This window comes from Triturus cristatus, chromosome 7 (assembly GCF_964204655.1).
Source record: "Triturus cristatus chromosome 7, aTriCri1.1, whole genome shotgun sequence".
NCBI classification, from domain to species: Eukaryota; Metazoa; Chordata; class Amphibia; order Caudata; family Salamandridae; genus Triturus; species Triturus cristatus.
The window spans coordinates 262,427,307-262,443,504 of NC_140590.1; the positions used below are offsets into that span (position 1 = coordinate 262,427,307).

Below are 16,198 nucleotides of genomic sequence, written 5' to 3' on the forward strand. Positions count from 1 at the left end.
CACTGACAAGGTTTGGCCCAACAAAGGTTTTGTTCCATGGGTTGCAAGCAAAAGTGGGCATGGTCTTTCCCCCGATGGGGGCATCTTTCCCGGACAGACATTGCCTCGGATATGTTATTTGTTTGCGCGAGACACATGTAAAAGTGGTGGCTTGTCGCCCACCGGCTGCCACGAGGTGGTGGATGCATTCGCTGCAATAGGCACTTGGGGTATCCGTGGTGCTGTGCAGGTTGGCACCTTTTGCGGCTGACGGTTGTCCCATCAACGATGATTTCTACGGGACACACGTTTGGATGGTGGGTTGGTCGCCCACCGGGTGCCGCAGGGTCGACTGATGGGAGGCGAAAGGTGCGCGGGAGCTGGGAGGATGGGGCAGGGAACCGCCCTACGGGGGTTCCCTGTTTGGCGGTACTTTGGAGGGGTGATGAGTCACATACGGGTGGATCCACCCCTCGGGGGGGGGGGGGGGGGGAGAACGGTACACGGGTGATTGATAGCGGGGCAATTAAGGAAATGCAACAGAGGATGCTCGGAGGGCAAGTGAAGGTGAGAATGGGGAGAGGAAGGAGGTCACCGAGTGAATGGGGAAGAGTCAAACAGGTGAGATGGTTTTGAGAAGGAAGAATCGAGAATGAGTTGGTATGGGATGGGGAAAGTATATTTATTGCATTTATGTACTATGTAATAAAGTTTAAAGGATTGCAACCTTGTCCTAATAAAATGGCCTTTTACGCTTCAAGTAACAGCGTGGAGTGTGGTTCTTGCGCGAGGTATTGCAGCTGCTGTGTGAGGCGTGGGGGCGCAATGCACACTAGCTATGTTTTTGGACTTGGGCCTCCAGGCCACTTCAGTCGCGGCCCTCAAAAACGGCCAAGGACTGGGCGTCACCCCCCCCCACCCCCCCTCTCCGCTACTCACAGCGGACCAAGGTCACAGCCGGCTCAACATCGGCAGCACTCGGGGCCCAGTCAGGGTCACGCTGGTGTGATAATCTGCATAGCGTCCATTCAGCGGGGTGCAGGCTGTAGCGGACACCCCTCACCTCCGCGCTGCGGGCCCAGGCGGCCGCCGGGCCTCGCGATGTGCATGCCTCGTCTGCTGCCAAGCCACTCCGCCCGCAGTCAGTGGGAACTCTTGGGTGGTCCGACTCCGTCCCGGTGAGAATCGGACAGCTGCAGGCTCGGCCGCCTGCTCCACAGATGATGATCCGGGGGACAGATCCCCTCCTTGAGTCCGGGGGACAGATCCACTCCTTGCGTCCGGGGCCTACGCGCCCCTCACCCAACGCAGACACTGCTGCTGATGTTGAAGTTCTCTTAAAGTTGTCAGTAATCACTGCGGATAAATGAGCGTATTTACTCCTGAGCCGGTGCGCTCGGTCAGAGCTACCTCAGAAAGCGGCCATGCTGCTCGGCGGTTGGCCACGCCCCCAGTGTTGTGAATTTTTTATGTTCTTTCCATCCTAGTAATTTGTTCATGATTACAATTATGCAACATTTCTCAGTGTCTTAATTAAGTAGTATGATGATATCACTAAATGGGGTGTAATTTACTGAAACTAATATTTCTTTAAACTTGAAACACTAAATACCCCATGTCCTGATTACGCTGCCAAGAGTAATTCAAAATGTGTCACTTTGTTTACGTTCTCTATATATATATACCCAATGTTATTATTAAATGTGAAGCAATATCATTTTATATGGACCAAATATAAAAAAAAATTGTCGAGCACAGCTCCTAGATTGAATTTCTGTAATGTGCTCTGAAACTGGATTGTTAAGGAAAAGGATGCATAGTGAAGTAAAGCAACTGGTCACGGATCACCGTTTGGTCAAATGGGGATACTGGGATTTTAATAAAGGAGTGGATATTGTGCTGCACGGAAATTGTATGATTACACCTTTCTCTTTTCTGTTTAACACCGAGGGTCAGTGCTTTGGGTTCAGTTATTCAGTTAGTATATGGACTTCTATAAATACAGTTATCATACCTTAAATAAAAGTGAGAGAGCGGCCCCAGAGGTGGGAATTCCTCGGATTTTTGCCCATTAATAACGTTGCGCCCATTTGACGAATTACCACTAAACTCTGCAGACCTATAGCTTTTACTACATTGGTAGATGATGCAGAGTTTTGTGGAGATTGGTGAAGGGATGCAAAGAAAAAAGAGGGACTTCAAAACGAGTTTATCCACCTATTCATTTTCCGTAGACTTATGTGTCTCCTGTAACGCTAATGTTGAAACATATTTAGTTTTCATTTTTTAAGTCTTTATCATATCTTTTCATTACACTTATTGTCTGATTTAAATCTTTTGATGGCTCGGCTTCCGCTTAGGCTTATAAAGCCAAGCAACACCGTTAGCTCAGCTTTTCTCAAGGCTGGCTGTCAGTGTACCTCACACACTTCCCTTCAAGAAATTTAGGGGCAGATCTACAAGTAAGTGCCGAAGCGCGGCACCTCAAGTCCTTTGGCTGTGCAGCACTTTCAGAGCACAGGAATGCGACATATCTACAATGATATGTCGCATTCCTGTGCTCTTCCCTGCGCTGTACAAAAGGGGGTGGTGATGGACGGAGCATCAGAACCAATCAAACACTCACACCCAGTCAACAGATCTGGGTTTGATCCATCACCGTTCTTTAGCCCACTCTGCCACCCCAGTTCAGACATGGCCATATGCAAATCAGTCTGACCCTGTGCCTCATGGGAACAGTCCAGCCCAAACTACCAAGCCATGCCTTCCCTGGACCGGAAACAAGCTTCCTAGGATCAGTTTCTGGCATTTCAGCCGTCTTCAGCCAGGCTTGCTTGCATCCAGTGGCAAAGTGAGCAAGGGACTCACGTCTGAGCATACCCTACCAACTTATGGCGAACAAAGCGGTACAAAAGGGGGTGGTGATGGACGGAGCATCAGAACCAATCAAACACTCACACCCAGTCAACAGATCTGGGTTTGATCCATCACCGTTCTTTAGCCCACTCTGCCACCCCAGTTCAGACATGGCCATATGCAAATCAGTCTGACCCTGTGCCTCATGGGAACAGTCCAGCCCGAACTGCCAATCCATGCCTTCCCTGGACCGGAAACAAGCTTCCTAGGACCGGTTTCTGGCATTTCAGCCATCTTCAGCCAGGCTTGCTTGCATCCAGTGGCAAAGTGAGCAAGGGACTCACGTCTGAGCATACCCTGCCAACTTTTGGCGAACAAAGCGGTACAAAAGGGGGGGGTGATGGACGGAGCATCAGAACCAATCAAACACTCACACCCAGTCAACAGATCTGGGTTTGATCCATCACCATTCTTTAGCCCACTCTGCCACCCCAGTTCAGACATGGCCATATGCAAATCAGTCTGACTCTGTGCCTCATGGGAACAGTCCAGCCTGAACTGCCAAGCCATGCCTTCTCTGGACCGGAAACAAGCTTCCTAGGACCGGTTTCTGGCATTTCAGCCATCTTCAGCCAGGCTTGCTTGCATCCAGTGGCAAAGTGAGCAAGGGACTCACGTCTGAGCATACCCTGCCAACTTATGGCGAACAAAGCGGTACAAAAGGGGGTGGTGATGGACGGAGCATCAGAACCAATCAAACACTCACACCCAGTCAACAGATCTTGGTTTGATCCATCACCGTTCTTTAGCCCACTCTGCCACCCCAGTTCAGACATGGCCATATGCAAATCAGTCTGACCCTGTGCCTCATGGGAACAGTCCAGCCTGAACTGCCAAGCCATGCCTTCCCTGGACCGGAAACAAGCTTCCTAGGACCGGTTTCTGGCATTTCAGCCGTCTTCAGCCAGGCTTGCTTGCATCCAGTGGCAAAGTGAGCAAGGGACTCACGTCTGAGCATACCCTGCCAACTTATGGCGAACAAAGCAAAACCAAAGGAAATGATGGACGGAGTGTTGAACATTGCTGGACTGCTCCCATGAGGCACAGGGTCAGACTGATTTGCATATGGCCATGTCTGAACTGGGGTGGCGGAGTGGGCTAAAGAACGGTGATGGATTAAACCCAGATCAGTTGACTGGGGGTGAGTGCTTGCAATGTTCAACACTCCGTCCATCATTTCATTTGGTTTTGCTTTGTTCGCCATAAGTTGGCAGGGTATGCTCAGACGTGAGTCCCTTGCTCACTTTGCCACTGGATTCAAGCAAGCCTGGCTGAAGACGGCTGAAATGCCAGATACCGGTCCTAGGAAGCTTGTTTCCGGTCCAGGGAAGACAGGCTGGACTGTTCCCATGAGGCACATGGTCAGACTGATTTGCATATGGCCATGTCTGAACTGGGGTGGCGGAGTGGGCTAAAGAACGGTGATGGATTAAACCCAGATCAGTTGACTGGGGGTGAGTGCTTGCAATGTTCAACACTCCGTCCATCATTTCCTTTGGTTTTGCTTCCCTGCGCTGGCGCACAAACAGCTGCCATGCGCTAGCGCAGGCACCCTTGCACCATGGTGCAAGGATGCCTGCGCCATGGGGAGATTGTTTTTGTGCAGGAAGGGGCACCTTCCTGCACAAAAACAATCACTACAGGCATTTTCCTCTTTCAATGCATGCTATAGAATGCAGCACGCATTGAAAGAGGAAAAAACGAGGAGAAATGAAAACATTTAACCTCGTTGTGCCTGGCTACGCCACCCCTTGGGTGGCGTAGCAAACTGACGCATTTCCAGGTTTACGATTCCTCGTAAATCTGGAAATGTGTCTAGTTCCATGGGTGTTGCGTGGGAACACCCACAGCAACACCCATGGAACGCCCCTTTCACGCAAAGTGCTGCGTGTAAAGGGGCCATATATACAAGGACAGGAAAAGCCTCGCAGGGTGGCTTTTCCTATCCTTGTAAATATGGGGCAGAGAAATGCGCTGCCAGTGCGTCACAAAAAGTGACGTACTGGCAGCGCAAGGGGCTTGTAAATCTGCCACAGATTGTCTCCTACCCCCTTGGACCCATCGCTCTGTGATCTACAACTCCAGCAGATCTGTCATCTAAATATAGATAGATTATGAAAATAATTTTGAGTCCGTATAAATAAGGAGTGTTATGGCTGCAGAACCGCTAACTAATTCTGCACTGGATCTCAGTAAAGTGGGGCATATGATAAAAATTACTGACATTTTCTAGGCCAGATGTTGAATATGGGGGACTGTCCCAGCGCTTCCGGGATGCATGGTCATCCTACCTAAAGCTGATATGTGAAAAAGAATTGGTGATGATGAGAAGTACCAAGTTCTAGAAGTGTTTGTCAGTAGGGTCTTTACACCTAAAACATTTTGACAGGGGGTCTCAGCATCAAAAAGTTCGAAGACCTCTGCGTTAATTCCAAATGACCTTCATGTTTATACTGTAACACCTTACAATTTATGGTCCGAGCTCAGTCCCGGCTCAGGGCCTGTCCCCCTGGCCCTTTTACATCAGATATCCGGTCTTACTCCAGGGAGCAGCTTATGGGCTGGGATCCTGAGGGGGGCAAGGCCTGCTGCCCAAGGGTTATCCCCAAATTAACTATGGAAGCACAGGCTGAGTGCTGTCCCAAGTGCCATTTTGCTCTGCCTCGCATTACGGAGAATTCTATTAATCAGCGGGGCAATGCATTCGGGGACAGGACGAATCAAATAGTTCAGGCGCCACTTAAATGTCTTCTTCTTAATGCCAGGTCCTTGATCAAGCACAGTGTGGAATGTGCCTTGTTTATTGAGGATCATAACATTAAATTAGCCCTCATAACAGAATCTTGGTCTAATGAAGCCTCGGGACCTGATCTTGTTAAAGCTACTCCACCTGGCTTCTTTTGTTATACGCTTGATAGACCTGTCAAGAGAGGTGGTGGCTGGCAGTTATTTATCATAACTCTTTGAAACCTTCTTTTGTCAAAGCTTCTAATCAGGCATGTGAGGCATTGTCTATTAACATTCAAAAATCCGATCATGACACATTCAACGCTATTCTCCTCTATCGACCTCTGGGTCCTAGGGGTGCGTTTTTAGATTCCATTGGAATACTTCTAGAGGAAGGGCTGTGCAATACGTTTTTTACGGTTATGGGAGATTTCAATTTTCATCTGGAAGATTTTACTGATACTGACAATGTAAGACTGCAGCAAATTTTTAGCGGAGGCGACCTCAAGCAGCTTGTGACAGATCCCACTCATTCTGCAGGACACACATTAGACAGTATTTTCTCCAATAACCCTAATCTTATTCATACAAAAACAGTACCACTTACTTGGACTGATCATGTGGCAATTTTATTTGAATTTAAACAAATCAAGAACCATCAACACAAACCTCTCGCTAAGGCCGTTACAACCACAAGGGCCTGGAAAAATATTGATAGTCTAGTATTAGGAAATCTTTTAAAAGCCTCATTACCTGCACCATCTTCTAATGTAGAAGAGGCTAAGGCCACCTGCACAGATTGGGTGGATTCTGTTTGTAGGAAATTAGTGCCGGGCAAACAGTGCGTTCTTAAGCGGGCATCACCTTCTGCCCCATGGTATACAGAAAACTTAAAAATACATAAACTAGTCTGTAAGAAGCTAGAGAGGGCCTGGAGGAGAGAGTACAAAAAGTCTGATAGAGAGGCCTATAAAGTAAGCCTTTCCAATTCTCAAAAAACTGCTCTCGGAAACTAAAAAGATATACTACGGGGAACAAATCAAAAACGCTGGATCCTCATCCAAAGTCATGTTTAAAACAATTTCTGCACTTACTACCTCTTCTAGCCCTAAGACAGAAAACAACTCTGAACTATGTGAGACTCTGGCTGTCTTCTTTCTACAAAAGGTCGAAAAAATGTTTTCATCCTTTACCCTTACGCCCACAGTCACTAATGAGGCCTTTATAATAGGGCTTTCTGAGAACAACAGGCCTAGTCCTATACTCGATCATTTTACTTCGTTGGATCTACATGGAATTACCAAACTACTGTCAGATATACGATCAGGCTCCCGTATGGACCCATGTCCAGTCGCGGTACTGAAACTGGTTCCAGAAGTTATTGGGAAGGTTCTTACCCCATTGTTTGGTTCCATTTTTAGTACCAGTCATTTTTCGGGACCTTGGAAAACAGAATCTATTCTTCCCTTACTTAAGAAATCCAATCTGGATCCAAAGGATCCGAGCAATTATAGACCTATTTCTCCTCTCCCTTTCCCAGGACAGATGATTGAGAAGGCTATAAATGGCCAACTCAGCTTGTTCCTTGAGACCAACTTTTTGCTAGACACCACACAGTATGGTTTCCGTGCGGAACATAGCACTGAGTTGGCACTGATCAAATCCACTGAGGAAATTAGAGAGGCCTTGGACCAGGGTAGTGCCGTAATTTTCATCATGCTGGACCTTTCGGCCGCATTCGATACGGTCCATCATGAAGTTTTGATGGACCGTCTTTCTGCAGTCGGGGTCCAAGGCAAGGCTTGGGATCTTTTGAAATTTTTCCTGACCAGTAGATTACAAACTGTGGACCTTGGCAGAGACAGATCCAAGCCCTTCTCTCTCCCTTGTGGAGTGCCACAAGGGCCCTCGCTTAGTCCTACATTATTTAATGTATATGTTGCACCATTGGCAGATTTGATTAGATCCTTCGGGTTCCAGTTAACCTCTTACGCGGACGACACGCAAATTGTGTTGTCCATTCAGAAAGGGTCAGAGGCTGAGACTGGTTCTAAATGCCACGACTGTATGCAGGCGATTGCAGCCTGGATGGCATCCAACTGCCTTAAACTTAATGCAGGGAAAACCGAGGTGATTGTATTCGGGAACATCGCTAATCTTTGGACACCTGATTGGTGGCCAAATGCAATGGGCATGCCTCCAGTCCCTGTGGACAGGGCGAAAAATCTGGGAGTGATCCTTGATTCGAAACTTTCCTTCGGTAACCAAATCAGTAAGGTCGCCTCATCCTGTTTCTTCATTCTTAGAATTTTGAGGAAAATTAAATTCCTCCTCCCGGAAGACAGCCTGAGGATAGCAGTCACAGCACTCATGCTGTCATAGCTGGATTACTGCAATAGTCTCTATTTCAACATCCAGAAGAGACATTTGGTCATACTCCAGATCGTGCAGAATGCGGCAGCCCGGCTGCTTACAGGTACACCCAGGTTTGTCTCGGTGAGGCTGGGACTCAGAACTCTCTGTTGGCTCCCCGGGTACAGTTCAAGGCCTTGTGTATAGTATTTAAGGCCCTTAATGGCATTGGTCCTGACTTCCTGAAACATTCGATACAGTGGTACGTTCCTGCAAGAGCTCTGCGCTCTTCGCAAGCCAAACAAGTGATCCTACCCCACTATAACAAGACTAGATGGGGTGGTAGGAGCTTTCGTCACTGCGCCACTAAGGCTTGGAATAGCCTGCCTTTCCATCTTAAAAATCTAACTGAGCTACTCCCCTTCAGGAAAGAATTAAAAACATGGCTATTTATTTAAATGGTCATCTTAGCTAACAGTCACAGTTTCTCTCCAGGTTGGTAGTGCATAGCGCCAGGACACCGCAGGGTAACAGAGCACTTTAGAATTCTCAGTAACATTAACATTAACCATACCTAGTTAAGCCGTGATTAAGGATTTCTTATTAACACACCACAAACTAAAACTAGGGAGGGATGGTGAGACTAGAAGCTTCTTCCAATGGCCTGAACAATCGTGGAATCTATGGAAAAATAGATGGAAATGACATAAAAAGCACAACACGTAAATTCATTCACAATGAAATATTGGGGAGAGAATAAGACAGACATACAACTTACTGAAATAAAAGCCGGTGGGCCCACAGATGAACTGCAAAATGTCCACCAGTTCAGCCCCGCAGAGCATCTCTTTGGACCGGTGTCGGTAACAGCGGCCCTCGGACACGTCCAGGCACGCGGCGAGCAGCAAGGACAGGCACAGCAACGACGGACTGATATTGGGTCGCGCTGCCTTCTGGGAACCCGGAAGAAGAGTGCAAATGATAAGAATCGAAACCATATGTTTGACAAGAATTTAAAGTAAAAAAAACCGAGACATTTCGCAAAAATAGAAGGACTACAATTTTACTTCAAGAAAGCACACAGAATGGCAGCGCTCCTCAGCAGACAATTATAGAACAGGCAGTTAAAACATACATAAAGTGCAATTTTTAAGCCCAGTAGCTTGCCTGTTAAATATCCCTGCTTTGTAAAACATAAAAAAGACCATCCTACAGTTTTCAGTCGGTCCTCTCTAAAAACCAGGACATGAGCTACATTTCCTGAAATATGCCGGAATAGCTGGTGAAAAACTAGGACCGTCCTGGCGAATCCGGGACGCCTGGTCACCCTATTCATAGGCTGTTGAATTGCAATGTCCCGAAACCTTTACCACCCTTCCCTTTGCCGCTGACCATAACCATAACACTTGCACAACACATTCACTAAGATTCTCCCAACATAGCTGGCTGGGAGCACTGTTTATTTTGTGCTCTGTTGAGCAAATTAGTCTTCTATTCTTTCTAACCAGTTATGATTTATTGATGTCCTGTTCTGTTAAATTTGCTAATTATGCTTTTTATAAAGCCATGCATTAATTTTCAAGAACTGTGAGATATGCACACATACACGTGTGATACCGTAATAAGTTAATATTCGCTATGTCATGCTTATGGGGAAGAGCACCTTTTGGAGTTGTTCCCACCACTTTTCTTGAGCAGATTTAATTGTATTTTGACTCTCAGTACTTGGAACACTTGGAAATCAGTTCATGAAGCTTTATTCGTTTCATAACATGTGATGACCATAAAAGCACACGGCAAAAAGCAGAAATACAAAAAATACAGACGAAATAGAAACACATTTAAAAAGTCATACTTCTCCTGTAATAAATAGATTTACAGATAAAACTGGCAGTATAAAAACATATATCTGAAGAGTTCATATTAAAAAGCAACCTCATTGCATCTTCCATATTAGAAACACCATATTTTAAAAACATGGGTTTTAAAAATGTAATCCTTACATTCAAGAAGAGAGTGCAGATAAGCATAAAGTGCATGCTGCTTTGTTTTGAATGACCATCGCACGGGCAAGGGCCGACAGGGTACCTTTTTTGTTGGGGGAAGGCCACCAAGACATGTACCATTCCTAACCTTAATCTGGTTAAGACAAATCTGTGAACTGGTCAGGTTACCATGTTCAGATACTGCTGGAAACCCTCACTTACAGTGTATTTGTTATAAAGTTGAACAGTAGTGAGGGGACCAGTCCCAGCTAAACGTTTTTGGGTTCTAAACAACATTAAAGATTTTTTCATATCATGTTTGACAAGAATTCGGGGGGGGGACAAGAATCTAGCAACAAGTTGGAAATCACTAACTGGACTCCCAGTGGTGAAAGATTCACTATTATTCCCAATTGAAGTATTTAACCGTAGTGGTGCAAAATTTGCACCTGAATTGTAAATGGTTAATGTCACATATGGGCTGCAGTGCAGATTTGCATCGCCTACATTACAGACTTTAAAAGAAAGGCTTCTGGTTGTCGCTCTGTTTTAGACAGTACACCTGTCTATAACCAGGTATATTTGAATCGTTGCTGAATTAGATTACATGTCAATGTACCCCATCAATCAATCAATTAATCAATCAGTAGATTTGTAGATTACTACTTGTCACCTATGAGTATATCCAGGCTCAAAGAGGATTGTGGTGTGGGACCCTTCACCTATTCGAAGATAATTGCGGTGTGGGGCCCTTCAACTATTCAAATAGGATAATGTTGTGGGCCGGCTTTATTGAGAGGTTGGGTTCAGTTTGATTTCTTCTGTTGTGCAGGTAGGGCAGGAGACACCAAACCAGTTTAGAAATGAACAAACCAGTTTGTTGATGCACCTAATCCGATTGTCATCACCAAACCAGTGGACGCGCTGTAAAGGTCCCCCCCGTAGGTGTCCTTTAGCCACTATCAATCCTCTGTCCCGTAAACAGAAGCCAACGTCCATATCTCTGTTGTCCCATGTCCTCGAGTACGCGTTGGGACAACAGAGATACGGACGTTAGCTTCTGTTTGCGGGATGGAGGATTGATTGTGAATTTTTAATAAAGCGAATTTCTTCATTTCTGATTTGTGGGATGGAATTATCACCACAATAGAATTCTGGACGAGTGACATTGAAGCCTTGAAAAAGTTGCAGGGCTACATTCCCAGTGTGGCGACAAAACACGTGTAGGCTGGCTGAGTACCTTTTTGAATAAAAACAAACAAACGAGGAAAAGAATAAAAGGAAGAACTTGACTACTGTGTTTCTGAATTGCGTATACTATCGCATATGATTGTGTGTTTATGGAAACTTTATGACGCGTGCTGGGGATTGTATTTACGTCTTGTGTTGGCCTAGGCCACAATTTTGGGGAGGCTGGTGGTTCTCTTCACCTTGCAGCACCGTTGTCTAATACTGCTCTGTTGTTGATACTTGTGTGACATCACCTGAGTGGGGCCATTTCACCTATTTCTATACCACCAACCTTTTGAATCTCCTCGGAATCACGTAGTTTAAACATAACTCTGCATGATTCTGCAGAGTGAAATTCCATAAGTTCAACCCAGGGCCAATCAGTACAAGATTTACCCATACACAGAGAACAAAGAGCATGAGAGCAGTGCAACACAAAAGAAAAGCACAGCTTGGCAGGAGCAATGCACAGCTGCAGATACACACAGACCAGCTAGAGCACAAGTCACAACTGTTATTCAAGGCACACATGGCACAGGTAAATTACAGGGAGCAGCATTGCACCTATGACTCCTCCCTCTCTTCACTGCCCCACTGGTTTAGTGGAAATTGTTTCAGTAGTTTTGAAGAACTGACCATTTAAAATGGGGCTGCGTTGAGCATAAAGAGGCTACGTTTTAGAATTATCCGGGCTACTTATACTATATATATATCCTCACAATATTTATACCAATTAATAACATCTTAAAGTGAAATGTGATTGAACAACAGCACCAAATCAAACCAATTATTGTTTAAGATGTGTATTTATATATATATTCACTGAAAAAACCATAGGTTTCACACCTGTTATAGTTAGCGGAAATTTTACTGATAAAAAACCAATGAAATTCCCCCGTTATAGTTAGTGCAGGCAACTATAACTCACGCGACCGCAATCCTCTGCTGATGCTAATACTGTATTTAGACACTTATTTGCCCATGTCTTCTTCCATACATTTTTAGCTATACATATATTACAAATATTTTTTTTTCATAAAGACACATATGTCATCAGCAGAAGATTGCGGTCGCGTGAGTTATAGTTGCCTGCACTAACTATAACGGGGGAATTTCATTGGTTTTTTATCAGTAAAATTTCCGCTAACTATAACATGTGTGAAACCTATGGTTTTTTCAGTGAATTTGCAAGGTTTTTTAAATGCTAATTCCTAACTATAACGTGTGTGAAACCTATGGTTTTTTCAGTGAATTTGTACGTTTTTTTAAATGCTAAGTTACTTTACGCCATTCGTGGCGTGCGCGCCCACTTAACGCAGTTCGTTCCGTGCGCGCACGGTGCGCTTCGCGCACCGTGCGCGCACAGTAAGCACGCGGTGCACTTCGCGCACCGCGCGCCCACTTTACGCAGTTAGTGCCGTTACGCTAGATGGGCCATGTACGCACGATGCGCTTCGCGCACCGTGCGCACATGGAGGACATATGATGCACTTCGTTTTGAAAGGTAATATTTTAATTTTTCGTAATTTTTATAAGCCATGCACAAATGGTGCCCTTCGGGCACCATTTGCACACGGGGTGGACAGAGTGTGGATAATTTTTTTTTTTTTTTTTTTTTTTTTTTAAAATATTATAGTTTATCTCATATGGTATAAGCCATGCACAATTGGTGGCCTTCGGCCACCAATTAATTTACGTAAATGGGTCGCGACACTGCTCGTCATGCTGCAAATAACCCCAAAGGATTCTGGATAGTGTAGTGGCTACGGTGAGTACGCCTACGCCACGAGTATATAGAAATATAATGCCATCCCTGGACACGTGTTTCGAGGTAATTGCCTCTCGTCAGCAGGGAGCAGGTAGGTATGCGGGGTGCCGATGACTGCCATATATATAGGTAAAATACCTTCCAAGGCGCGCAGGTGCAGACACCGGGCTCGTCAGCCAAAGTCGCTCGAATGAGCTATTAGTAATTTACGTAAATGGGTCGCGACACTGCTCGTCATGCTGCAAATAACCCCAAAGGATTCTGGATAGTGTAGTGGCTACGGTGAGTACGCCTACGCCACGAGTATATAGAAATATAATGCCATCCCTGGACACGTGTTTCGAGGTAATTGCCTCTCGTCAGCAGGGAGCAGGTAGGTATGCGGGGTGCCGATGACTGCCATATATATAGGTAAAATACCTTCCAAGGCGCGCAGGTGCAGACACCGGGCTCGTCAGCCAAAGTCGCTCGAATGAGCTATTAGTAATTTACGTAAATGGGTCGCGACACTGCTCGTCATGCTGCAAATAACCCCAAAGGATTCTGGATAGTGTAGTGGCACCAATTGCACACGGGGTGGGGAGAGGGTGGATCATTTTTTTTTTTATATCATTTTTTACACTACGCGTACGGTAAGCGTAATCGGCGAAATTAGCGAAAAAAAAAAAATTCCGTTTTGGGCCTTGGGGGATCTTTGGGGACTCCCTCAACATGGCTATGTGTGTGGGAGCTGTCTAAACAGCCCCTTTACATGTTTTTGTGCTTTGTATTTTCATCATCACTCTCAGTGCGAGAGAGAAAATGGCGGCCGCCGCTTCCTGGTTTCGGCCGATTCGAATGTTTACTAAGATCTAAGAGCCAATCAGAATGGCGCTCGCGCACGCCACCGTACGCGTACGGTAAGCGTACCGTAAGCGCACCGTAAGCTGGCTCAGATATATATATTGATTTAAAGGCTATTTTCTCAGAATCTACTGAACAGATTTACACCAAACCTACAAAAGGCACTTCCTTGACCTGAGGACTACCTCTCTGCCAAATTTCAAGTAATTCTGTTCAGCCGTTCGGGCTGTAGCCCTGTCTAAAGGTCCTATGGAAAAATGCATGGGAAAAACGCGTTTTGGGACCCCCCTTTTATCTCAGCCCCCGCTTGACGAATCCCCCCGAGACTTTCAGGGTAGGAGCGGAGCGTAGCGCCACACCTATTTTGAAAAATTCGCGAGGATTCGTCGACCGGCGCCAAAGTTATTCAAAATAGAATGTTGCGGATTTCCTATGGAAACGTGGTCCTAACTATAACTACCTACTGGCGACCGCCAGTAGGTAATATATATATATATATATATATATATATATATATATATATATATATATAAGGAATCACAAATCCGTAAGTTCACACGTGCAGGAACACAGGTACAGACCACAGCGTGCTGGTATAGTTGTCAGTGCAATTTTATTTCCAATGATTTGGCATGACGAGTTTCGTTCGTGTTGCCACGACCTTGATCACATGACACACCCGGAACCATTTTTTCTATATATAGTGTACTTAAAGGACCCTCCTGTTTGCTCAACCAATCACAGTAAACAATGGAAATGAAAAACAAACTACAAGCCCAATGTAAGTCAGCAGTGACACATAGAAAGAACACTCCATCTTGGAGAATTATACATAAGAAATACATGAATTGATGTTCTTCACGTGTTAACAAATATATAAATAAAACCATAGTGGTTGAATGAGTAATATCTGATCATACATAAGCGACCATAGTCTACTGGTTTAGAACTTCAGTTTAAATCAGGAGGCATGAAAAAAATACTAAAAATAAAAATAAACCCAAAGTGAGCTAGTGGAAAACAACTCATGAATATTCATAGGTCTTGGCCTCTATTCGAATCATAGCCGGGCCAAGAGTAAAAAAGGAGAGTGTGTAAACAAAAGAGGGAAGGAGAAAAGAGAGAGAGGGAGAGACCGTAGCGGATGGCTTATAACTCTGGAAGTTTGTACATCTCTGCCATAAAGCATGGTATAAAGTTACCAGCCATGATCTAAACTAGAGGCAGAAATGCCAAATGAATGACCATGTGAATTAGTTAAAAAGGGAATAGGCGTACACAACATCAGTTTTGAAAGGATTGTCTATATTATTCAAGTTTTGTTAAAATAGGGCACATTGTCCATAAACTGAACTCCATATCACTTATATCGCGATTTCGTAGAGTGGTTGTACAGACTGATGGTGTCTTTGATCCCATAGCTTGCCTTTTAGCTATGTCGAATTTCCGCGCAAATGTAAAAATCCTCCCTGATTCATAGTCTTTTTTATCCCTTGTGAATTTGAATATTTTGCGCAATTTAATTGTCTCTTCATGTTTTTGGAGGCGCAAATCAATTTCAGCTCTGCTCTTGCTAATGAACTCCTGTTGATCATGTGTTGCCAATGTAGCATTAAAAATCTCAATCTGTTTTAGTATTTCTTCTCTGTCAATTGCCGCATATTTGATTAATATAGAGACCATATTTAATGAGGCATCAAGATTAATGGTCGCCCATTCTTTAAGCATCAAAGGGTTGGGGTTCTCGAATGAGGGGGCAATTAGTACCCTTAACCCTCGTGGCACACGTCCCACCTCTTTATATTTTTCTAGCGATCGTTTTTCCCACCATTTAGTCATTTCCGTGCGTAGGAGTTTCTCCAAATTTTTGAGCAAGGTTTTAACATCACCTGTGGTTTGAGGATCTTTCTCATTACTCCCCCCGGGAGGTTATCAAACAGAGTATCTGCTACGGCCTCTCGGTTCCGTAGCGCGTTTGCCAAATAAGACATTCTTTAACCGAAATAAAATGTCTGTAGCACTTCAGGTTTTTAGCCCCCAATATTGTGGCATAAATCCCGTATGGCTCAGCACAATCCCAGTTACCCGCAAAAAGCCTAGAGTATGCAGAGAGTCCCGGCTTACCCCCAAGACGGGATCCGATGGATCCGCTGGCATCCTCCGACTCCGGCTATCCTTTGTTTTCCGCTTGGGAAACCGCCGAGACACAGCGAGCACTCTTCACTCGGCTGCGGGGGGCTGGCTCGAAATCAATCCCTTTCGGGTTCTCTGACGTATCGCATCCGCGATGTCGGCCGTGAGTGAAGCCAGCCTCAAAAGCACAGGGAGGGTCCGTAGAGGCAAAAACAGCCGTGTTTTGCCGGAGATAGATGAGGAATCACAAATCCATAAGTTCACA

At 45.2% G+C, this 16,198-nt stretch overlaps 1 protein-coding gene across 1 annotated transcript in view; it reads right to left on the bottom strand.

The window, feature by feature from the left end:
- LOC146809362 (insulin-like growth factor 3.L) overlaps positions 1–16,198 on the bottom strand; it is a 112,945-nt gene that overhangs the window by 38,282 nt on the left and 58,465 nt on the right. Inside the window, exon 2 of the mRNA XM_085616165.1 lies at positions 8,753–8,927. Within this exon, the coding sequence (XP_085472291.1) occupies positions 8,753–8,927 (175 nt within the window). The remainder of the gene's footprint in view (positions 1–8,752; positions 8,928–16,198) is intronic.